Source organism: Moschus berezovskii, chromosome 19 (genome assembly GCF_049115385.1).
Source record: "Moschus berezovskii isolate FMDL1 chromosome 19, NW_MosBer_1.0, whole genome shotgun sequence".
Lineage (NCBI taxonomy): Eukaryota > Metazoa > Chordata > Mammalia > Artiodactyla > Moschidae > Moschus > Moschus berezovskii.
In genome coordinates this window covers 6,492,724-6,517,770 of record NC_142478.1, presented here as the reverse complement: position 1 = coordinate 6,517,770, position 25,047 = coordinate 6,492,724, and the positions used below count along the sequence as shown (strand labels likewise).

General features: G+C 40.1%; 1 protein-coding gene across 1 annotated transcript in view; it reads left to right on the top strand.

Annotated features, from left to right (window-relative positions):
- DCHS2 (dachsous cadherin-related 2) overlaps positions 1-25,047 on the top strand; it is a 326,960-nt gene that overhangs the window by 160,121 nt on the left and 141,792 nt on the right. The window contains exon 3 of the mRNA XM_055405366.2: positions 12,472-12,703. Within this exon, the coding sequence (XP_055261341.2) occupies positions 12,472-12,703 (232 nt within the window). The remainder of the gene's footprint in view (positions 1-12,471; positions 12,704-25,047) is intronic.

Sequence of the window (25,047 nt, the reverse complement as noted above, 5' to 3'; positions counted from 1 at the left end):
TTTATTTCCTTCTACTAATTTTGTTTTTTTTTTGTTCTCCTTTTTCCAATTGTTTTAGGTGTAAAGTTAGGTTGTTTATTCGATGTTTTTCTTGTTTCTTGAGGTAGGATTGTATTGCTGTAAACAACCCTCTTAGAACTGCTTTTGCTGCATCCCATAGGTTTATTTTTTTAATTTTTATTGGAGGCTAATTACTTTACAATATTATATTGGTTGGTTTTGCCATATGTTGACATGAATCTGCCCCAGTTGTACATGTGTTCCCCTTCTTGAACCCCCCTCCCACCTCCCTCCTCCCCATATCCTCCCTCTGGGTCATCCCTGTGCACCAGCCCCGAGCATCCTGTATCATGCATTGAACCTGGACTGGTGATTCATTACACATATGATAATATATATGTTTCAATTCATTCTCCCAAATCATCCCACCCTCAACCTCTCCCACAGAGTCCCAAAGACTGTTCTATACACCTGTGTCTCTTTTGCTGTCTCTTATACAGGGTTAAGGTTACGCAAGCCACTCCAGTACTCTTGCCTAGAAAATCCCATGGATGGAGGAGCCTCATGGGCTGCAGTCCGTGGGGTCGCTAAGGGTCGGACATGACTGAGTGACTTCACTTTCACTTTTCACTTTTGCACATTGGAGAAGGAAATGGCAGCCCACTCAAGTGTTCTTGCCTGGAGAATCCCAGGGACTGCGGAGCCTGGTGGGCTTCCGTCTATGGGGTCACACAGAGTTGGACACGACTGAAGTGACTTAGCAGCAGCAGCTTTCTAAATTCCATACATATGCATTAGTATACTGTATTGATGTTTTTCTTTCTGGCTTACTTCACTCTGTATAATAGGCTCCAGTTTCATCCACCTCATTAGAACTGATTCAAATGTATTCTTTTTAATGGCTGAGTATTACTCCATTGTGTATATGTACCAAAGCTTTCTTATTCATTTGTCTGCAGATGGACATCTAGTTTGCTTCCATGTCCTGGCTATTATAAACAGTGCTGCAGTGAACATTGGAGTACATGTGTTTCTTTCAATTCTGGTTTCCTCGGTGTGTATGCCCAGGAGTGCGATTGCTGGATCATATGGCAGCTCTATTTCCAGTTTTTTAAGGAATCTCCACACTGTTCTCCATAGTGGCTATACTAGTTTGCATTCCCACCAACAGTGTAAGAGGGTTCCCTTTGCTCCACACCCTCTCCAGCATTTATTGCATGTAGACTTTTGGATAGCAGCCATTCTGACTGATATCTCAATGTGGTTTTGATTTGCGTTTCTCTGATTATGAGGGATGTTGAGCATTTTTTCATGTTTGTTAGCCATCTGTATGTCTTCTTTGGAGAAATGTCTGTTTAGTTCTTAGGCCCATTTTTTGATTGGCTCGTTTATTTTTCTGGAATTGAGCTGCAGGAATTGCTTGTATATTTTTGAGATTAATTCTTTGCAGTTGCTACATTTGCTATTATTTTCTCCCATTCTGAAGGCTATCTTTTCACCTTGCTTATAGTTTCCTTTACTGTGCAGAAGCTTTTAATTTTAATTAGGTCCCATTTGTTTATTTTTGCTTTTATTTCCAATATTCTGGGAGGTGGGTCTTGGAGGATCCTGCTGTGATTTATGTCAGAGAGTGTTTTGCCTATGTTCTCCTCTAGGAGTTTTATCGTTTCTGGTCTTACATTCAGATCTTTGATCCATTTTGAGTTTATTTTTGTGTATGGTGTTAGGGAGTGTTCTAGTTTCATTCTTTTACAAGTTTCTGACCAGTTTTCCCAGCACCACTTGTTAAAGAGACTGTCTTTTCTCCATTTTATATTCTTGCCTCCTTTGTCAAAGATAACGTGTCCATAGGTGCATGGATTTATCTCTGGGCTTTCTATTTTGTTCCATTGATCTATATTTCTGTCTTTATGCCAGTACCATACTGTCTTGATGACTGTGGCTTTGTAGTAGAGCCTGAAGTCTGGCAGGTTAATTCCCCCAGTTCCATTCTTCTTCCTCAAGATTGATTTGGCTATTCAAGGTTTTTTGTATTTCCATACAAATTGTGAGATTATTTGTTCTAGTTCTGTGAAAAATATCATTGGTAGCTTGATAGGGATTGCATTGAATGTATAAATTACTTTGGGTAATATACTCATTTTTACAATATTTATTCTTCCAATACACGAACACGGTATATTTCTCCATCTATGAGTGTCCTCTTTGATTACTTTCACTAGTGGTTTCTAGTTTTCTATGTACAAGTCTTTTGTTTCCTGAGGTAGATATATTCCTAAGTATTTAATTCTTTTTGTTGCAACAGTGAATGGAATAGTTTCCTTAATTTCTCTTTCTATTTTCTCATTATTAGTGTATAGGAATGCAAGGGATTTCTCTGTGTAGATTTTATATCCTGCAACTTTACTGTATTCATTGACTAGCTCTAATAATTTTCTGGTAGAGTCTTTAGGGTTTTCTGTGTAGAGGATCATGTCATCAGCAAACAGTGAAAGTTTTACTTCCTTTTAAGTCTTTTTCTGCTCTGATTGCTGTGGCCAAAACTTCCAGAACTATGTTGAATAGTAGTGGTGAGAGTGGGCACCCTTGTCTTGTTCCTGCCTTTAGGGGAAATGCTTTCAGTTTTTCACCGTTGAGGATAATGTTTGCTGTGAGTTTGTCATATATAGCTTTTATTATGTTGAGATATGTTCCTTCAATTCCCACTTTCTGGAGGGTTTTTTTATCATAAATGGATGTTGAATTTTGTCGAAGGCTTTCTCTGCATCTATTGAGATAATCATATGATTTTTATTTTTCAGTTTGTTAATGTGTATTACGTTGATTGATTTGCGGATATTGAAGAATGCTTGCATTCCTGGGATAAAGCCCACTTGGTCATGATGTATGATCTTCTTAATGTGTTGTTGGATTCTGATTGCTAGAATTTTGTTAAGGATTTTTGCATCTATGTTCATTGGTGATATTGCCCTGTAGTTTTCTTTTTTTGTGGGATCTTTACCAGGTTTTGGGATTAGGGTGATTGTGGCCTCATAGAATGAGTTTGGAAGTTTCCCTTCCTCAGCAATTTTCTGGAAGAGTTTGAGTAGAATAGGTGTTAGCTCTTCTCTAAATTTTTGGTAGAATTCAGCTGTGAAGCCGTCTGGACCTGGGCTTTTGTTTGCTGGAAGATTTCTGATTACAGCATCTATTTCCATGCTTGTGATGGGTCTGTTCAGATTTTCTATTTCTTCATGGTTCAGTTTTGGAAAGTTGTGCTTTTCTAAGAATTTGTCCATTTCTTCCAGGTTATTCATTTTATTGCCATATTATTGCTGATAGTATTCTCTAATGATTCTTTGTATTTCTGTGTTGTTGGTTGTGATCTCTCAATTTTCATTTCTAATTTTATTGATTTGGTACTTCTCTCTTTGTTTCTTGATGAGTCTGGCTAGTGGTTTGTTTTACCCTCTCAAAGAACCAGCTTTTGGCTTTGTTGATTTTTGCTCTGGTTTCTTTTGCATTTATTTCTGCCCTATTTTTTAAGATTTCTTTCCTTCTGCTAACCATGGGGTTCTTCATTTCTTCCATTTCTAGTTTCTTTAGGTGTAGAGTTAGGCTATTTAGTTGACTTTTTTCTTGTATCTTGAGGTGTGCCTGTATTGCTATGAACCTTCTCCTTAGCACTGCTTTTACAGTGTCCCAGAGGTTTTGGGTTGTTGTGTTTTCATTTTCATTCATTTCTATGCATATTTTGATTTCTCTTTTGATTTCTTTTATGATTTGTTCGTTATTCAGCAACGTGTTGTTCAGCCTCCATATGTTGCCATTTTTAATAGTTCTTCTCCTGTAATTGAGATCTAATCTTACTGCATTGTGGTCAGAAAAGATGCTTGGAATGATTTCAATTTTTTTGAATTTACCAAGGCAAGATTTATGGCCCAGGATGTGATCTATCCTGGAGAAGGTTCCGTGTGCACTTGAGAAAAAGGTGAAATTCATTGTTTTGTGGTGAAATGTCCTATAGAGATCTATTAGGTCTAACTGGTCTATTGTATTATTTAAGTTTTGTGTTTCCTTGTTAATTTTCTGTTTAGTTAATCTATCCATAGGTGTGAGTGGGGTATTAAAGCCTCTCACTATTACTGCATTGTTGTTAATTTCCCCTTTCATACTTGTTAGTAATTGTCTTATATATTGTGGTGCTCCTATGTTGGGTGCATAAATATTTAGAATCGTTATATCTTCTTCTTGGATTGATCCTTTGATCATTATGTAGTTTCCTTCTTTGTCTCTTTTCACAGCCTTTGTTTTAAAGTCTATTTTATCTGATATGAGTATTGCTACTTCTGCTTTCTTTCGGTCTCTATTTGCATGGAATATCTTTTTCCAGCCCTTCACTTTCAGTCTGTATGTGTCCCTCGTTTTGAGGTGGGTCTCTTGTAGACATAATATATGGGGGTCTTGTTTTTGTATCCACTCAGCCAGCCTTTGTCTTTTGGTTGGGGCATTCAACCCATTTACGTTTAAGGTGATTATTGATAAGTATGATCCCATTGCCATTTTCTTTATTGTTTTGGGTTCGAGTTTATACACCCTTTCTGTGTTTCCTGTCTAGAGAAGATCCTTTAGCATTTGTTGGAGAGGTGGTTTGGTGATTCTGAATTCCCTCAGGTTTTGCTTGTCTGTAAAGCTTTGATTTCTCTTTCATATTTGAATGAGATCCTTGCTGGATATAGTAATCTGGGCTGTAGGTTATTTTCTTTCATCACTTTAAGTATGTCTTGCCATTCCCTCCTGGCCTGAAGAGTTTCTGTTGAAAGATCAGCTGTTATCCTTATGGGAATCCCCTGGTGTGTTATTTGCTGCTTTTCCCTTGCTGCTTTTAATATTTGTTCTTTGTGTTTGATCTTTGGTAATTTGATTAATATGTGTCTTGGAGTATTTTGCCTTGGGTTTATCCTGTTAGGGACTCTCTGGGTTTCTTGGACTTGGGTGATTATTTCCTTCCCCATTTTAGGGAAGTTTTCAACTATCATCTCCTCAAGTATTCTCTCATGGTCTTTCTTTTTGTCTTCTTCTTCTAGGACTCCTATGATTCGAATGTTGGGACATTTAACATTGTCCCAGAGGTCTCTAATATTGTTCTCATTTCTTTTAATTTTTTTTTCCTCTCTGTTTCATTTATTTCTACAATTCTATCTTCTAGCTCGCTTATCCTGTCCCCTGCCTCCATTATTCTACTGTTTGTTCCCTCCAGAGTGTTTCTGATCTCAACTATTGCATTATTCATTGTATATTGACTTCTTTTTATTTCCTCTAGATCCTTATTAAACCTTTCTTGCATCTTCTCAATTCTTTTCTCCAGGTTATTTATCTGTAACTCCATTTTGCTTTCAAGATTTTGAATCATTTTCACCACCAAAATTCGAAATTCTTTATCAGGTAGATTCCCTATATCTTCCTCTTTTGTTTGTGTTGGTGGGCATTTATCTTGTTCCTTTACTTGCTGGGTATTTCTCTGCCTCTTCATCTTGCTTATATTTCTGTGTTCGGAGTGGCCTTTCCGTCTTCTGGCAGTTTGTGGAGTTCTCTTTATTATGTAGTTTACTCACTGTGTGTGGGGTTGGACAGTTGGCTTGTCAAGGTTCCCTGATTAGGGAAGCTTGTGTCGGTGTTCTGGTGGGAGGAGCTGGATTTCTTCTCTCTGGAGTGTAATAAAGTGTCCAGTATTGAGTTTGAGATGTCAATGGTTTGGAGTGGCTTTGGGAAGCCTGTATATTGAAGTTCAGGGCTATTCTCCTGTATTGCTGGTGAATTTGTGTGGTATGTCTTTCTCTGAAACTTGTTGGCCCTTGGGTGGTTCCTGGTTTCAGTGTATGCATGGAGGCATTTGATGAGCTCCTGTCAATTAATGTTCCATGGATCAGGAGATCGCTGGTGTTCTCAGGATTTGGACTTAAGCCTCTGCCACTGGTTTTCAGTATTATTCTTGCAGTAGGCTCAAGACGTCTCCATTTGTCACTTCCAAGGCAGTTCCTACTGTTTAAGCTCTTCTGTTTGCTGGTCTCTTCAGTGTCTAATTCCCGTCCTGACACAAGCGGGTGGTGGTGGACACTTTTTTCAGTTCACCTGTTCAGACGTGCTGTGGGGAAGGAGGGACGCTGCTAACAAATATCCCTGGTGTCTGTGGGGAGTGCTCGCTGTGTTTCGGCTACACTGGGATTGCCCCTGCTCACGGAGTGTGTGCTTTCCCTGTTTATGCTGCTCAGACTCTAGATTGCTCTGCTGGGAACTGTCCGAGGCCGGCGCTGGGTTGCATGCGCTTCCCAGGTCTGAGCGGCTCAGGTTCAGCTCCTCGGGTACTCCACAAAGTCGCCGACTCGGTTGGGCCTGCGTTTTGTGCCTTCCCCGGTCCGAGCAGCTCAGGTGACCAGGCGTTTGGCAAACGCGGTCGCTGCGACTTATTGCCTCCCCGAACCCTGCCTCTCGGTTTTCTGGGTGTAAAGCTGGCGCACCTTCTCAGGTGGATATTGACCAGCCCGAACCCAAGAAGTCTTGATTAGCAATGAAGCCTGCCTTCCGCTTGGTATTGGAAGCCTCTCTGGGGCCGCGGTTCCATCCCATAGGTTTTGAATTGTCGTGTTTTCATTGTTATTTATTTCTAGGATTTTTTTATTTCACTTTTGATTTCTCTAGTAACCTGTTGGTTATTTAGAAACCTTTTGTTTAATCTCCATGTGTTTGTGCTTTTTACAGTTTTTTTCTTCTCATTGATATCTAGTTTCATGGCATTGTGATCATGGAAAAGATGCTTAATACAGTTTCAATTTTCTTAAACTTACTGAGGTTTGATTGGTGACCCAAGATGTGGTCTATCCTGGAGAATGTTCCATGTGCACTTGAGAAGAAGGTGTATTCTTCTGTGTTTGGATGAATGTCCTGAAGATATCAGTGAGGACCACCTTATCTAATGTATCATTTAAGACTTGTGTTTCCTTATTGATTTTCTGTTTTGATGGTCTGTCTGTTGGTGTGAGTGGGGCGTTAAAGTCTCCTGGTATTGTTGTGTACTGTCAGTTTCTCCCTTTATGTCTGTTAATGTCTGTCTTATGTATTGAGGTGCTCCTATGTTGGGTGCACAGATATTTACAATTGTTATGTCTTCCTCTTGGATTGATCCCTTGATCATTATGTAGTGTCCTTATTTATCTCTTGTGATATTATTTTAAGGTCTATTTTGGTTGATATGAGGATTGCTACTCAAGCTTTCTTTTGCTTCCCATTTACATGGAATATATTTTTCCATCCTCTCACTTTCAGTCTATATGTCTGAAGTGGTTTTCTTGTAGACAGCATATATATAGGTCTTGTTTTTGTACCCATTCAGCCAGTCTGTCTCTTGGTTGAAACATTTAATCAGTTTACATTTAAAATAATTATTGATATATATGTTCCTATTGCTATTTTCTTATTGTTTGGGGTTTGATTTTGTAGATCTTTTTCTTCTCTTATATTTCTTAACTTTATAAGTCCCTTTGACATTTGTTGTAAAGCTGGTTTGGTGGTATTGAATTCTCTTAACTTTTGCTTGTCTGACAAGCTTTTGATTTTTCCATCAATTTTGAATGAGATCCTTGCCCAATAGAGTAATCTTGGTTTTAGACTTTTCCCTTTCAGTACTTTAACTATATCCTACTGTTCCCTTCTGGCCTGCAGAGTTTCTGCTGAAAGAGCAACTGTTAAGCTTATAGGGTTTCCCTTGTATGTTACTTGTTGCTTTTCCCTCGATTCTTTTAATATTCTTTCTTTGTGCTTAATCTTTGTTAGTTTGATTAGTATATGTCTTTGCATGTTTCTCCTTGGGTTTATCTTGTATGGGACTCTTTGCACCTACTGGACTTGATTGACTATTTCCTTTTCCATGTTGGGAAAATTTTCAACTATAATCTCTCCAAAAATATTCTCAGACCCTTTCTTTTTCTCGTCTTCTTCTGGGACCCCTATAATTAGAATGTTGGTGCATTTGGTATTGTCCCAGAGGTCTCTGAGACTGTCCTCAGTTCTTTTCATTCTTTCACTTTATTCTGCTCTTTAGAAGTTATTTCCACCATTTTATCTTCCAGCTCACAGATCCATTCTTCTGCTTCATATATTCTGCTGTCGATTCTGTTTTTTTTTTAAATCATCTTTAATATCATTATTCTGAACTCTTTTTCAGGTAGTTTGCCCAGTTTCTCTTAATTTATTTGGACTTCTGTGTTTCTCATTTGTTCCTTCATTTGTACAATATTTCACTGGTTTTTCATTTTTTTTTAATCTTATTGTGTTTGAGGTTTCCTTTTCCCATGGTTCAAGGTTGAATACTTTCTTCCTTTTGGTTGGTGCAGTGGTTTGTGTAAGCTTTATAAAAGGTGGGATTTGTGATGAGTTTTTTTTTCCCCTCTGATGTGCAAGGCTGAGTGAGATGGTAATCATGTCTGCTGATGATTTGGTTTGTATTTTTGTTTTGTTTGTTGTTTGGATGATGCATCCTGCACAGGGTGTTACTGGTGGTTGGGTGATGCCAGGTCTTGTATTCTTGTGGTTCCCTTTGTGTGAATTCTCACTATTTGATATTCCCTAGGGTTAGTTCTCTGGTAGTTTATGGTCTTGGAGTCAGTGCTCCCACTCTGAAGGCACAGGGGTTGATTTCTCTGTGAAGATGCTTTTCATCTTAGTACTCTGGTCCCCAGCAGTGAGTGAGGTGCTAATGAGGCCAGGGAGGCACTCAGGAGAGCCCTCCACCATCACCACCCTGCTCCTGGTGAACTCACTCCCAGCACAGCTGGCACTTGGGCCTCAGTCTGTTTGCCAAGGGTCAGGCACTCTGTTAAAAGCTTCTTTCTAAATGTTATTTGTCCAGCTGGAATCCCTTTCCAGGAAAGATATATGTCCCCTGCATTTGTGAGATCCTTAAGGCTTTTTTTTTTTAATCCTTGTAAATGTGTTTATTCATCCATTTTGCAGCAGCATATTAAGTTCCTGATTATGGGCCATCATTCCAGACTTCACTGGGATGCACTGTATTTCTTTTCTGAAACTTAAAAAGTTCAGAATTTCAAGACAAATACATCTGGTCCCATATATTTAGGATAAAGGGCCTGTAAAACTTTCTGATTGGTGGTGGTTAGGAGAAGGCAATGGCAACCCACTCCAGTACTCTTGCCTGGAGAGTCCCAGGGACAGGGGAGCCTGGTAGGCTGCTGTCTATGGGGTCGCACAGATTTGGACATGACTGAAGCGACTTAGCAGCAGCAGCAGCAGCCATAATAAATGTTTTCACACATATTATATCGCTCCTTGCAACAACAGGCCTGCAAGGTGAGCAGGTGGCCCCACTTTGTGGAAGACGCAACTCAAAGTTGGGCCATCTTATCTCGTTGAAGCTGTGGTGCCAGAGGCAGGCTGGGCCAGATATTAGATCCAGATCTTCTGGCTCCAGATTGTTCCACTGTGCCACAGACCAAGCGGTACAGCATTTGTCTCATAAATGTTAAGTTCTTTGTAAACTTAACAAAGAAAAGGGGCTCTGTTTTCCTTTGTCCTCTGAGACAAAATCCATGGTTGGCATTGCCTGTAGCATGGTCTTTAAACATTCCTTCGTGAAAGGTCGAATTTATATCATAGTAATATTTTAAAAGTCTCAAGTCATGGGGGCTTTGGGGACAGATGAATCTCCATTCCAGTTACAGATCTGCTGTTTATAGTCCCACTTACTTTGGACAAGTCACTTAGCCTCTTTGTGCTTTGGTTTCCTTATTGTAAAAATGGAGGACCCCATAAAAGTCTTTAGAAAGTGAGATTATAACAGTTGAAGGAGAAAATATACGTAAAGCCCACTTAGCATTCATTCACAAATGGTTGTTATGACAGGAAAGTGTCCCCTGTTGACACATTTAATAGATAAAAATTATGTTCATAAAAAAGAAAACTGAGATCTATATGTAATACTGTTCCTGTGAGAAGATTCACTTATCTATAACAACAAGCTCTGATTTGTCCATCTAACATTTTGCTTGTTTTGGGTGGCGTGGCCTGATTCGGAGTCTTCATGGACAGCCCAGTAATGAACACTTTGTTCTTGAAGGCCTTAAGGTGGAGTGAGCCTCATTTCTTCACATGTTCACCACTCTTTCATTTCTTCTCCTACCTGCTTTCTTAGCATCTCCCCACCCCCAAACCTAAATGATTTCTTGATCTTGAGGAGAAATTTAAAAGGATAAGGAAAGATAAAGGGAAAGCAAAACTGGGAAAGAATCCAGCTCGAAGAACCAGCAGGGCTTTGTAAGATGGGGTGCAGCCTTTCCCATCTGCAGCCCCTCACTCCACTCCACCTGGGGACCCACGGGTTGCTTCAGTTTGCTGAAGACACAGCACCAATCTAAATGTCAAGGACACAGACTAGATGGTACTGCCATTGTTTTTCTGTTTTTGTTTTGATTTTTAAAAATTTATTATTAATTGGAGAATAATTACTTTACAATATTGTGGTGTTTTTTTTGCCATACATCATTTTAATTTCTACTATTCACTTCTTTTTTCCCTTTTTTATTCTATTGATATGCTGTTGCATTAACTGATTTTTTTTCTCATTGTGTCTACTGTATTCATTTAAAACTGGCATAGCCCTGGCACTTTATTCAACTTAGAACATGATAGATCACAATTTTTTTATTCTTTCTCTGTTCTTCTTCAGTCTGCAGTGTTGGGTACATGGGCCCTCAGAGCGTGAGAACCATTTCCAAATTCACAGTCAGCTTCACCCCAAACAATAGTAAACGATGTGCTCTCTCTTGCGCCCTCCCTCATGCTCAGCACATGCTCCCTCCACAGTCCACAACCGCGGTCTCCCTTTTCCTGTGCCAAAGCTGCTGTTTCACTGCCTTTGATTTTCCTTTTTGCTTAGTGCCTCCTGCCACAGTGGGAGAGAGAGAGACAGACAGAAAAGGAGAGAGAGAAGAGGATAAGTGAAGGAGAAAACCCAGGCTGCTGTGACTTACCAAGGACTTTTGCCTAAGATGAAAGTATCAAAGTATACCAGATAGAAATGGAAAACGGTGCTTTGAAGTAGGAACATATGTTTTCCTTTAGAAAAGGAAAAATTGCAGGGATTATTTTCTTCTATTGTGCTCTTTCCTGCTCCTTGTTTTCAGATGAAGGAAGCACACACACAAAGCCAGTATGGGATCCATCTCTCACTATTTTAGGCACTCTTATTTCTTTTCTAATATGTGGAAATTTTAAAATCTCAAAATGAACGTGGCACTAACTTTGCAGGAAAAGCAGCTTCACTGTCACCTGCTGTGCTGGTCTTGATGATTCTTCTGTCTCCTACCTAGATTCCCTGCCTTCTTCCAGCCTTGCTGCCCTTGGGGGGCAAATCAAGCTGCTCCTCTGCTTACAGCCCTCAGATGGGTCAGAGACATGGTCCTCTCAGAGGCCCACTGAACCCGCTGTGACCTTCCCCTGCCCCTCTGATATCACCCACTGGTCTCCTTGCTATTCTGATCAGGCTTGGGATGTACCGCGCTCCTCTCTCAGGGCCTGTGTGTGTGCTCTCATCTCTGTTATGCTTTTCCTCCAAATAACAGGTCTGGTCCCTCATATGGGTCCGTCCTGACTCAAATTGCACCTTCTTAGTGATGCTTTCCCCCCAGTTACCTATTTTGAACTTGCACCTCCCTCCAGTACTCTCTTATCCCTTATCCTTAGCAATTGAAGATTATCCGGGCATTGAAAGTGATTTTTTTTTTTCTCTTTGGATGACAGGAGATATTTCCTTATTTAAGGAAATCTTAAGTAAGGCCTCTTTGGCCTCTACTCTGAAATTATTACCTCCTATGAGTTTTTTTTCCTTTTATTTATTTAAACTTTTTCTTTTGTATTGAGGTATAGCTAATTAACAATGTTGTGATAGTTTTAGGGGAACAGTAAAGAGATTCAGCCATACCTAAATATATGTGTGGTAATATAATTCCAGTTTAAGAATCAGTATTAGAGTACAGATATCATGCTATTCACATGAACTCATAGCTCAAGTTTAAAAGTAAAATGCATATCAGTTCAGTTCAGTTCAGTCGCTCAGTCGTGTCCGACTCTTTGCAACCCTGTGAATCACAGCACACCAGGCCTTCCTGTCCATCACCAACTCCAGGAGTTCACTCAAACTCACATCCATTAAGTCGGTGATTCCATCCAGCCATCTCATTCTCTGTCGTCCCCTTTTCCTCCTGCCCCCAATCCCTCCCAGCATCAGAGTCTTTTCCAGTGAGTCAACTCTTCGTATGAGGTGGCCAAAGTATATATATATATATGTTAAAAGTAAAATGAATACACACACACACATACTTTTTGTTGTTTCAGAAGTCTGTTCTAGGATCCTTCACACTTATTCTGCATCCCAGTGTTCATGTGAGACCTATCTGTAATCACTTCTCATCCATCCAACAGGGTGGACTCAGTGCCCAAGCTTTTGTTCGTGTGGAACTGGAGGATATAAATGATAATGAACCTGTGTTTAACCCATTAACCTATGTGACGAGCCTTAGTGGCCAGGCACAGCTGGGCACCGAAGTCATCAATGTTCTTGCCACAGACAGGGATTCCGGGATGTATGGAACAGTGGCCTATGAGCTCGTCCTTGGACACCTGTCATCCTTTTTCACCATCGACTCCACCACAGGTATGTGAGCTTGGAATCAATCGCTTCTGCATATGAACCAGAAAATGAGTTGAAATGATTTTTTCCTTGGCAGGGGTGCTGCAAGACTCACGTCACCTTTCAGAAGGCATGTTGGAAAGAGCCAGGATTTGTCAGGCTAGGACTGGATCTGAGTCCCAGCTTTGCCTCGTCCTGGTCTTATGACGTTTGGTGGCCTTGTTTCCTTACCTCAGGAGTACTAATAACTCCTTTGTTGCAAAGTTTCTGTGAGGATTAAAGGTGGTAAATTATAAAAGATACTGTAAGATAAAAGTAGTATTTATTTTGCAAATGTCCCCTATTTGTATGATCATCTAAGGATAACTTACATCCTTTCAATGTATGAATAATCCTAATCATGCAAAAAGCATTGTGCTGACATCCAAAGAAATGCCTTTCTGGTGCTATGCCTGGCATCCCCTTAATCTCTTCAGGTCTTAGTCTCATTGTTTCTGAAATGATACCTAAAGCTCCTTTTAGGTCTCTTACGTGGTCATTGTGTATCTGCTGAAGAAATCCAGTGGGCACACTGAATCTTTCAGAAGTAACCAATATTTAAGAGGTTATCTCCTTTCCCTATTGGTTTGTTGTTAACAGAAATGTTTGAAGTGTTTGGTTATAAGAAAATATAAAATTTTAAGTGTATATTACATTATAATCCTATGGAGATATTGCAAATATTCTGGGCCTAATAATGAGGCTTCAAATTTTTTTTTCTTCTGTATTTCTTATTTAAAAATTTTTTATTTTATTTATTGTAATAAGGACACTTAACCTGAGATCTTCCCTTTCACACATTTTTCAGTGTACAGTACATTATCGTTCAGCTTCCCTAGTGGTTCAGTGGTAAAGAATCTGCCTGCCAGTGCAGGAGATGTGGGTTCCATACCAGATCTAGGAAGATCCCCTGGAGAAGGAAATGGTAACCCACTCCAGTTTTATTGCCTGTGAAATCTCATGGACAGAGGAGCCTGGCAGGCTACAGTCCACGGGATCACAAAGAGTCAGATGTGACTTAGGGACTGAATAACAACATTATCATTGACCAGAGGTACAATGTTGCATAGGCGATCTCTCAGGTTTACTCATCTTGTTTTACTGAAACTTTATGTTCCTTCTTTAGCACCTTCCATTTCTCTCTCTTCACCGATCCCTGGCAACCACTTTCCACTCGTTGATTTGATGAACTTGACTATTTTGGATACTTCATAGAGTGAAATATGTAATAACTGTCCTTCTATGGATGGCTTATTTCGCTTAACTTTTTGTCTTCCAGGTTTGTCCATGTTTTCCCATGTTTCAGAAATTCTTTCTTTTTTCAAGACTGAGTAATATTCCATTGTGTGTATATGCCACATTTTGTTTATCCATCCATCTGTTGATAGACCTTAAGTTGTTGTCTACAACTTGGTGATTGTGAATAGTGCTTCAGAACATGTGGGGGTGCCGAGATCTCAAGATTTTTTTCTTGAAACACCTTCTCTGAGCATGAGTGAGATGTGTTTCCATTGTGATGCTAATACTGCTGTGAGGTGCTACACTGCGCTTTTCTGCACGTTGTCCTACTGGATCTTTACAACACCCTGTGTGACGACTGTATTCATTAGCAACAAATAACTGAGACAGGGAATCTGATGTACCAAGTTAGTTTGACCTCTTAATTAGCCCCATTAGCTAAAGAGTTATTGCATTTTGCCTGGAAAGTATACTTCTAGTGTGTATGACTGACCAGGGGGTTAGTTGTTTACAATGACAGTCTTTATAAGACAAAACTTTCGTTGCTCAAGATAATCCACTGACATAGTCCTTTTAGCATTTCAAAGATCAGACAAAAATAGCTTTTTAGGAAATTAGTCTCTGCTTATCTCGACTTTTTCAAAATTCACCTAAACTGAGGACCTTAACTACTTGTCAAATTGTCAGGCCCTCCAGGGCACTAACATTGCCAAAAATATATAGGTCAGCCAGTAATCAGGGCACATGATCTAAAAGCATTTAGCAGATTGTTTTAAAAGACATCAACACACTCATCCTCTAGTTTCCCCTGGACAATCTTGAAGAATGATCTGTACTGTATTGTGTTTTTAGGAGATATTTCTGTTGTGCTGGCTTCGACAGCCACAGGTTTCCATTCCTGGCACGGGCATTAGACAAATGCCATTGTTAATCAGGGAGAATGCTTTAAGTGGTTATTATCTAGGGGAGTATTTTGGTAGTTTTTTAAAGCAAATACCAACGTTGTAATGGAAGGGGCCTTGGGATATTATTGTTGGCATTTCGATGCTGGTGAATTTGGGGTGAAGACATTCTCAGTCTGACAGGGCTGAGAATGTGGTTGCACCTAATCACAACTCATGAGAAATTCATGTGACCTGCTAATGCTTTACTGTAACCTTTAGAGGAGAATGAAACAGCATCATGGCTAATTGTGGAAAGAAGTTGCCTAGTGAGCAGGTAGTCTCTAATTTGAACAGCTGAGTTCCAGTTCATCTGTTGGTTGACTACAACTACAGACACAGTTTCTATTTTGTACATAATAGTTAGGCCTCCAGGCCCTGCCATAAAAGCCAGTTTAAATGTTGATATTCTCAAAGAATAGAACAAGGAACTGTACTGGAATATGGCTTTTGTCTCCTAGATCTGTGTCTTTGTTGAACCTGTAAAAGGCTGGACTTTCTTACTTTCATTTTAAAGGTGTCTCTACAGAATCTTCCAGTAGAAACATGGTCTCAAGAAATTGCCCCTATCAGTAAATATATATGGAGTAAATGAATAATGACATTAGAAATGATTGAAAAATGATTTAAATTCTTATTACAGACTCTTAAGAAATTGCAGAGCAGTGTCATTGATAACAGAGCATACCTTCATTTAAAATCCTCTTTCCCCATTGCAGAATGGCACAGGATCCCAGGGCCTACCGCCACTTTTCTTCAGAACTTTCTCAAATTCCCTCTGCAGCATAACTATGCCAACTCTTTTCTAGTTATATATAAACTAAATATACACACATACATGTGGTTGTACATAGTTGTATAGTAGAGGAGAAGACTGAGAAGTAATAGCTGATTTATACATTTTCACTTCTTCCTGAAATATTCTGAAATTCTCTCTTAGAGACATTAATTCATTCACTCACTGGTTCCTTTGTGCTTTCATTTTGAGGCTTCCTTTATCAGATATACTATGTTATAAGCTTACATAGGCTCCAGTTTTCCTGAAGACAAGAGATTTTTCATTATCTGTTTGTGCCATAACCTGGAGTCATGCATTAGAAATAGAGTTCTTGGACTTACTGTGTTTGGCTGAGAAGAAAAATGTTTTGGAGAGGGGGTGTGGCGCTGTCCTAGTTGTTTTCTCTTGTCTGTTCATCTTCCTGTCTGTTTCTGGTTTTCTCAGTGTGCTGTTGGTTCAAAGCACATTTTTGTGGGGTGTGTCTCAGCAGCAGGAGAGAGGGATTGACGTGAGCCTTCGTTTCTCTGATTCTTAGTTAGTGGCTTCCTTTGATGTGGGTACAAGGCAGACCACACTGCTTTGAGTTTTAGAAGGAGGGAACACAAGAAACCTACTTATTAATAGCCCTTGTTCATGTATTTTAAATCTCATTTTATGAACTATTGGTCAATTTTTTTCCTACATTGTCCGAAGTAGTCTTTTTAATAATGTAAAAAGAACAATATTTAGCTTTTGTGTTGATTCTATTTATTTAGTGATTTTACTCTGCAACAAACTTTACTTATAATTCAGATTATTTTAAGGTGGCAGATTTCAAGCATTTGTGTGAATCCTTTATTGTTGCCCAGTTATCTCTTTTGCTGGGGCTACCTATGGTTACATTTCTGTGATTTATCTCTTTTTATGCTAATGATATAAGAAAAGTCAAAAGTTCTGAAAAGAAAGAAAATGGAAGCAGGTTCATCGTTTCCACAGATACTGTTTCAACGCCTATTCTGAACCAAGCACAGTTCTCAGTGTTTGGAATACATCAGTGAACAAGACAGATAAAAATTCCTGCCCAGTCTCATAGATCTGACAACAGAAGCTCACACTGTTTCACCTATTGTCTGTTCTGGGTTTACTAGCGGTGCACACAAAATCCAGATTTAGCACAACGGAAGGACAAGTAATTAGAAGGCAACCGGGAAGCCAGCACTGCCCCCCTGGCTAGTTGTGGTCACCCTCTTCGTGCAGGGTGCGGACTGTGACAGGCATGATTGGCAGTGTAGCACCAGGACTGTTTTCCTTCATTTCAAGGGCAGCCTCTTCTAACGCTAGTCTTATGCTCAGATTTCACACCTTGTCCTGATTCTTGTGATTCTACATTATTGTCACTTTCCTACAATTGGAGTGTTCTGATACATAGTTAACAAATTAATACCCCACCTGATTTCTAAAGGATGTATCTGCTCACGCCAAAAAAAAAAAAACCAAGGTGACTTTCTTTATTTGCAAGACAGAGACTAAAATGAATCGCAACCACCTGAGCAGTGTGTGTCACTTTCATGGGAAACAGAAGCATGTGGAAAGTTTTCTTGTTAGTTTTTCCAGTTAAAGATCACAGACTCTTGGAAATGGAAGGAACCTTACAGTTCAGCTCCCTCATTTGATGGAGGAAGAAACTGAGGCAGAAAGAGATTTGGTGACTTCTCTAAAGGTACACAGTTGGTATATGGCATAACTGGGCTTTAACCCCATCCTGGACCAGTGATTTGTCGCTGTACTGCTCAGTATCAGACAGTGCTTTTTGACATCTCTTCCATATATTGCTCATTTGAGCTTTACATTAGCATATTAGATAAGCAAGGCAGTTGTTATGCCCATCCACAAATTAAGAGACTGGAGACCTTAAGAGTCTTAGTGGTTTGCTCAAGGCAATAGTAGTAAACCTGAGACATTTTGCAGAAAGTTAAGAGGAACTAAAAAGCCTCTTGATGAAAGTGAAAGAGGAGAGTGAAAAGGTTGGCTTGAAGCTCAACATTCAGAAAACAAAGATCATGGCATCTGGTCCCATCACTTCATGGGAAATAGATGGAAAAACAGTGGAAACAGTGTCAGACTTTATTTTTTTGGGCTCCAAAATCACTGCAGATGCTGATTGCAGCCATGAAATTAAAAGACGCTTACTCCTTGGAAGGAAAGTTATGACCAACCTAGACAGCATATTAAAAAGCAGAGACATTACTTTGCCAACCAAGGTCCATCTAGTCAAGGCTATGGTTTTTCCCGTGGTCATGTATGGATGTGAGAGTTGGACTGTGAAGAAAGCTGATCGTCGAAGAATTGATGCTTTTGAACTGTGGTGCTGGAGAAGACTCTTGAGAGTGCCTTGGACTGCAAGGAGCTCCAACCAGTCCATTCTAAAGGAGATCAATCCTGGGTGTTCATTGGAAGGACTGATGCTAAAGCTGAAACTCCAATACTTTGGCCACCTCATGCGACGAGTTGACTCACTGGAAAAGACTCTGATGCTGGGAGGGATTGGGGGAAGGAGAAGAAGGGGACGACAGAGAATGAGATGGCTGGATGGCATGACCGACTCGATGGACATGAGTTTGAGTGAACTCCGGGAGTTGGTGATGGACAGGGAGGCCTGGTGTGCTGTGATTCATGGGGTCGCAGAGAGTTGGACATGACTGAGCGACTGAACTGAACTGAACTGAACTGACACATTTTGACTTCTCAAATTTCTATTTTGAAGCTCTTTCCATAATTATGGCTTTGAAAAAAGGAATAAAAACTGAAGACAAAAGATAAATATACATTACATTGATTCAAGTAGATGAGATAGAAAAACAATCTCTTATTGTGACTGTATATCAATAAGAAATTGATATTGATATCGTATAGTTTTTGATCTATCTCTGTTTTTGAGAAAATTACATTTACAGACTACATGTTTGGTGACTGTCAGGATTTTGTGCTTGTTTTTGTTCATAACTATCCCATAGCTTACAATTTTAGAAATGACCCACAGATTATTGTCTAACTACAGAGTACCACTTTGACAAAGAGTATGCCATTTTTTCCAGGAGGTTTGATTCTAAAACTAAGTATTGTTTATTAGTAGGAAAACATGATTCTGTTTATTAGATTTTATTTAATAGAAATCTTTAAGTCCTTTTATTAGTATATCAATTAAAAACGTTAATCCCAGCAGTTTCCTCTATTTAAATGATAAAAGCATAGATGAATATTTATTACAGATTATAATTAGTATGTATAAATCTAAGCACTCAGCAATTAAAACATAAAATAACTAGTGCTCTGTAAATTAATCAGTGTCTATTTTTTAAAGTTAAAATTGACCCCCAAAATAGTAATTAATAATTTATATGTCATGAAAAAAAGAGCTAAATAATATCACTGTACTTTAAAATGTTAAAATATAATGTCATAAATTTTAAGCTGGCAAATATACAGGTAAAGAGAGCTACTGATGTTACTTACTGTTTTATTATTATATGTAAATATGCAATCCCATGGATCGTAGCCCTCCAGACTCCTCTGTCCATGGAATTCTCCAGGCAAGTATACTGGAGTGGGTAACCATTCCCTTCTCCAGGGGAATCTTCCTGACCCAGGGATTGAACCTGGGTCTACTGCATTGCAGGCAGATTCTTTACCATCTGAGTCACCAGGGAAGCCTTATATACCCCTATATATATATATATATATATATATATATTATATAATTAATACATATATATATAATATATATTATAGAGCTACATTTTCTGGTTCCTCAGCTCTTAGTTGAATGTTGAATTCAAGTAAATGAGCTTTCTAGCTCCTCTTTATACCTGAATATTTTTAAAAGTGAATGTTTTGAAATATTCAACATATAGAAGGACAAATTTAATCTTAATACTCACTTCTTCAAGTGATGACTATTTGTTCAAAGAAACTTATAGCTTCTTCCTGGCCTCTAGTATAAATTGTTTCACTACACAACTTGGCATAGAAAGCCTAAAAAGTAGTTGTTGGCTCAGAAGAAGCCTAGTAAAATTCATATATATGTATATCTGTATATCTATATATACCTATGCTGCTGCTGCTGCTAAATTGCTTCAGTCGTGTCCGACTCTGTGTGACCTCATAGATGGCAGCCCACCAGACTCCCCTGTCCCTGGATTCTCAAGGCAAGAACACTGGAGTGGGTTGCCATTTCTCACAAAATGGACCTTGTCCAAATATAGAAAGGCAGATTTGGTTATCGTGAGATAACCTCTGCCTGCCTAAATCTTTCAGTGACTTCCCATGGCTTTTTGGCCAAAAGCCAATCATTGTTATGGTCTCCCAGGCTTTTCATGACCTGTCCTACTTTCCCTGTGGCCTCAGCTCCAATAATTCTTAATCTTTGTGCTCATTCCTTACACCAGCTACTCTTTTTTCTCTTCCTCCTCCACCTCCTCCTTCTTGCTCCTCCACGTCCTCTCCCTGAGCTCGTGTGCTTCCCTCCTTGGACGCATCACATGTCTTCCCTTCTGCCCAGAACACTGGATTGCTCTCTCTCCTCTTCTGTTCCCACACACACATCCTCACCTAGCGAATGGCCCAACTCATCCTTCAGAGCTCAAGTTATAGGTCCCCTTTTCATGGATGCGTTTTCTGACGATCCCCTCTCTGAGCACATTAAAGTAGGTGACCAGTTTATATTCTAGCACAGCTTCTCTTTATAATTGCATGTTTTGTGATTATTTGATTGTCTGTGCCCCACCGACACTGTCTGTTCTGTTCCTGGCTCCCTTTCTGGTTACTAGCTCAGTTCTGGGATGTATGGTACAAAGTATGTGGTTGTCAAATAAAAAAGACTGAGATGGAATTGTTGCCACAAAAAAGCTTGTAGTCCAATTGAACTGACAACAATGTCCTTGTAATACACAGGGATGATACTGGTGGGTGCCAGAGAAGGGAGGGGTGGGGCAGGTGAAAGGGGTCCAAAGGTACAAACTTAAATTTGTAAGGTAAATAAATTCTGGGGATGTAACGTATAGCATGGTGACTGTAGTTAACAGTATTATATTGCATATTTGACAGTTGCTGAGAGTAGATCATAAAAGTTCTTACCACAAGAAAAAGTTTATTAATGTAAATATGTATGTGATGGTTGCCGATAATCCTTATAATCATTTCACTGTATATATACATCAAATCACTAATTTGTACATCTAAAGCTAATACAATAGTATGTGGTAAATTATGTCTTAGTAAATAAATGTAAAAAATCATGTTATGAAAGTACATTAATTTTTACAGTTTGATACTGGAAACGAAATAGATAGTCCATACCACAGTACAGAAATCTGTGGAAACATATGTGGAAATGTAGAAAGAAAAAACGTGTGGAAGAAGACCAAAGACTTAATAATTTCATCCCGAGTGTCAAATATTGAGAGTGCAGCCATACACAGTGGGGTAGTATTTGAGCAGAAGACGCTCAGCTGTCTGGCTTCTTAGTTTTTACCAGATGGTATTCCCTACTTAAATTATTTCATCTTCAGGCTTGTGTTAGGCACGCTCTTTCTGTTGATGCATCAAACTGAGTGCCCGTTGTCAGGCTAGAGTGAGGAGCCATGACTGTTACGGGAGCGGGGCTCTTGAGGCTTCGTGTGCGGCCTGCCTCTGTACTCAGGCACGCTGTGGAGAGTCAGGTCAGTCTGGGGAACTACAAATAGCATTGACTTTTAAAGGCGGGAACGCGGTGATGTGAACAGTTGGTGGCACCTGATTAAAATGACCTGACGGGCCTGCTCCATCATCAGGACGTCCTTCCAGTAGAACAAAGCTGTGGAGGCCTGCCGACTCACTGCGCCCTGCACTGCTCCATTGCCCGTCAGGAGGGAAATGCCTGAGGGCTGTTCTCTCTGTTCTTCTACGGGCTGATCTGGATGTGTGCTAACGGTTACCTCTCTTTCCCCTACTTTTACTGGGCTTGTTGGCTACCCTCTGGTTTGGCATATTTTAAAAGATACATTTCAAATACAATCAAGGGTGTCTGTCACCTGAACAATCTAGAGCAGGAATGACAGACAGTGGAATAAAGGAGGGATTCCTGCGGTGAAAACAGCCCTTGTCTGTGGGGCTGAGAGTGCTGACTGGCGTCTGCTGGGCACGGGCTCTGTGGTGGAGACAGCTGGGGTGGGGCTCAGTCCTGCCTGCAGAGGCCAGGGCTAGGGGTCTGAGCCGTGCCCGCCTTCCAGGAGATGAGGAAGCAGTGTGTGTGAAGAGGGACGTGGTCGTGTCTATTATGGCAGCCTCAGATTAGAAGGTGGAAGCTTTCCCTGCAGAAGCCATGAAAGCAGCAGTGATGGACAGTGGCATTTAAACAGCTGCCCAGGTGGGAGAGAACTGACGCTCCAACATCACGTTGGCGGCTGTCCAGTGAGAATGCTTTTGATGCTCTCCTATCCCCTCCTTTGCCCTCCTATCCCCTCCTTTGCCCTGGATGCCCCTAGATGGTCCAGAAAATCATGTTAGCAAGATGAAGAAGAGGACGAGAGTTAGGGGAGGAAAGAAAGAAGAAGCTAACAACTTCTGACCTGTAGCACATGCCTCACCTAAACTTTTTCTTCCCTTAAATTACAGCTGTTTATTTATCTTTAATTTTATTGGAGTATACTTAATAATCCCTGGTGGCTCAGATGATAAAGAATTTGCCTACAATGTGGGAGACCTGAGTTCAATCCCTGAGTCAGGAAGATCCCCTGAGAAGGGAATGGCAACCCACTCCTGTATTCTTGCCTGGAGAATTCCATGGACAGAGGGGCCTGGAGGGCTACAATCCAGGGGGTTGCAAAGAGTTGGACACGACTGAACAACTAAGACTTTCACTTTCATAGTTCATTTATGTTGCATTTAGTCGCTGTCATGTCCAACTCTTTAGCGACCCTCTGGACTGTAGTCTGCCAGGCTCCTCTGTGTGTGGCGTTTTCCAGTTAAGTATACTGGAGTGGGTAGCCATGCCCTTCTCCAGGGGATTTCCTCAACCCAGGGATTGAACCCGTGTCTCCTGTGTTGACAGGCAGATTCATTACCACTGAGCCACCAGGGCAGCTCCATAGTTGACTTACAGTGTTGTGTTAGTTTCAGGTGTCAGCAAAGTAATGCAGTTACACACATATCCATTCTTTGTCAGATTCTTTTCCCCGCCTGAACTCAACCTGAGAGTTTTGATTATTCCATGGACATTTATACTCTATTTGTTAAATTGAGACTGTTCTGTGACTTAATGTAACAAAAAGAATTTTAATTGGTTGCTAGTGATTGTGGAGGTGGCAGGAGCTTCCTGAATTTTCACATAGGGTCAGGAGAAGAATAGTTAGCCATACAAAATAAATTAAAATAGAAAAAACACCAATACAGTATACTAACGCATATATATGGAATTTAGAAAGATGCAAATGATAACCCTGTATACGAGACAGCAAAAGAGTCACAGATGTATAGAACAGTCTTTGGGACTCTGTGGGAGAGGGTGAGGGTGGGATGATTTGGGAGAATGACATTGAAACATGTATGTTGTCATATGTGAAACGAATCACCAGTTTAGGGTTGATGCATGTTACAGGATGCTCGGGGCTGGTGTGCAGGGATGACCCAGAGGGAGGATAAAGGGAGGAGGGAGGTGGGAGGGGGGTTCAGGAGGGGGAACTCATGTACACCCAGGGTGGATTCATGTCAATGTATGGCAAAACCAACCAATATAATATTGTAAAATAATTTGCCTCCAATAAAAAAAAATAAAATAGAAAAGAATAAAGGCCCTCTTGGGTTGTATCCCATGAATTGTGCTTTGCTATCATACTTGTTACATATATTTATGACAACACAAGATGATGGTATCTGAGGTGGAGAGATGGGCTACATGATGATCCAGTACTACACTGAGTGGGTGTGATTTGACAAAAGAATTTTAAATCATGACAAAGAAGTTTAAATATAGCAAATACACAAGATAAGGGTTTTGAGCATCAGTGTGTCATGATGATATTTAAGAAAAATTTCCCTGGAAGTAGTGTGTTGGTTGGATTAAAAGACTAGAAAATTTAAACAGGGAATATGTACATTAATTAACAGAAAATATGTAATAATAACATGTTAATATTATTATCCAGGGATAGCGTAATAAAATTTGTACTGAGGAGATAGTAATAAAAATCAGTTCAGTTCAGTTCAGTCGCTCAGTTGTGTCCGACTCTTCGCGACCCCATGAATCAAAGCAGGCCAGGCTTCCCTGTCCATCACCAACTCCCGGAGTTCACTCAAACTCATGTCCATCGAGTCGGTGATGCCATCCAGCCATTTCATTCTCTGTCATCCCCTTCTCCTCCCGCCCCCAACCTTTCCCAGCGTCAGAGTCTTTTCCAGTGAGTCAACTTGTCGCATGAGGTGACCAAAGTATTGCAGTTTCAGCTTTAGCATCAGTCCTTCCAATGAATACTCAGGATTGATCTCCTCTAGAATGGACTGTTTGGATCTCCTTGCAGTCCAAGGGACTCTCAAGAGTCTTCTCCAACACCACAGTTCAAAAGCATCAATTCTTCGGCGATCAGCTTTCTTCACAGTCCAACTCTCACATCCATACATGACCATGGGAAAAACCATAGCCTTGACTAGACGGACCTTGGTTGGCAAAGTAATGTCTCTGCTTTTTAATATGCTGTCTAGGTTGGTCATAACTTTCCTTCCAAGGAGTAAGCGTCTTTTAATTTCATGGCTGCAATCAGCATCTGCAGTGATTTTGGAGCCCAAAAAAATAAAGTCTGACACTGTTTCCACTGTTTTTCCATCTATTTCCCATGAAGTGATGGGACCAGATGCCATGATCTTTGTTTTCTGAATGTTGAGCTTGAAGCCAACTTCTTCACTCTTGTCTTTCACTTTCATCAAGAGGCTTTTTAGTTCCTCTTCACTTTCTGCCATAAGGGTGGTGTTATCTGCATATCTGAGGTTATTGATATTTCTCCCAGCAATCTTGATTCCAGCTTGTGCTTCTTCCAGCCCAGCGTTCCTCATGATGTACTCTGCATATAAGTTAAATAAGCAGGGTGACAGTGTATAGCCTTGACATACTCCTTTTCCTATTTGAAACCAGTCTGTTGTTCCATGACCAGTTCTAACTGTTGCTTCCTGACCTGCATACAGGTTTCTCAAGAGGATAAGCACCCTAGGGAAGGACAAATCTATATTGTTTTCAACTAAATTCTTGACTTGAAAATTTTCACTTCATCATTTATTGTGAATTCAGGCTAAAAACTACTGTTAAGGTTGGCTTATGTTTATGAATTCTCGAAGGACATTTTTACTCCTCTGTTTAGAATGCCAGG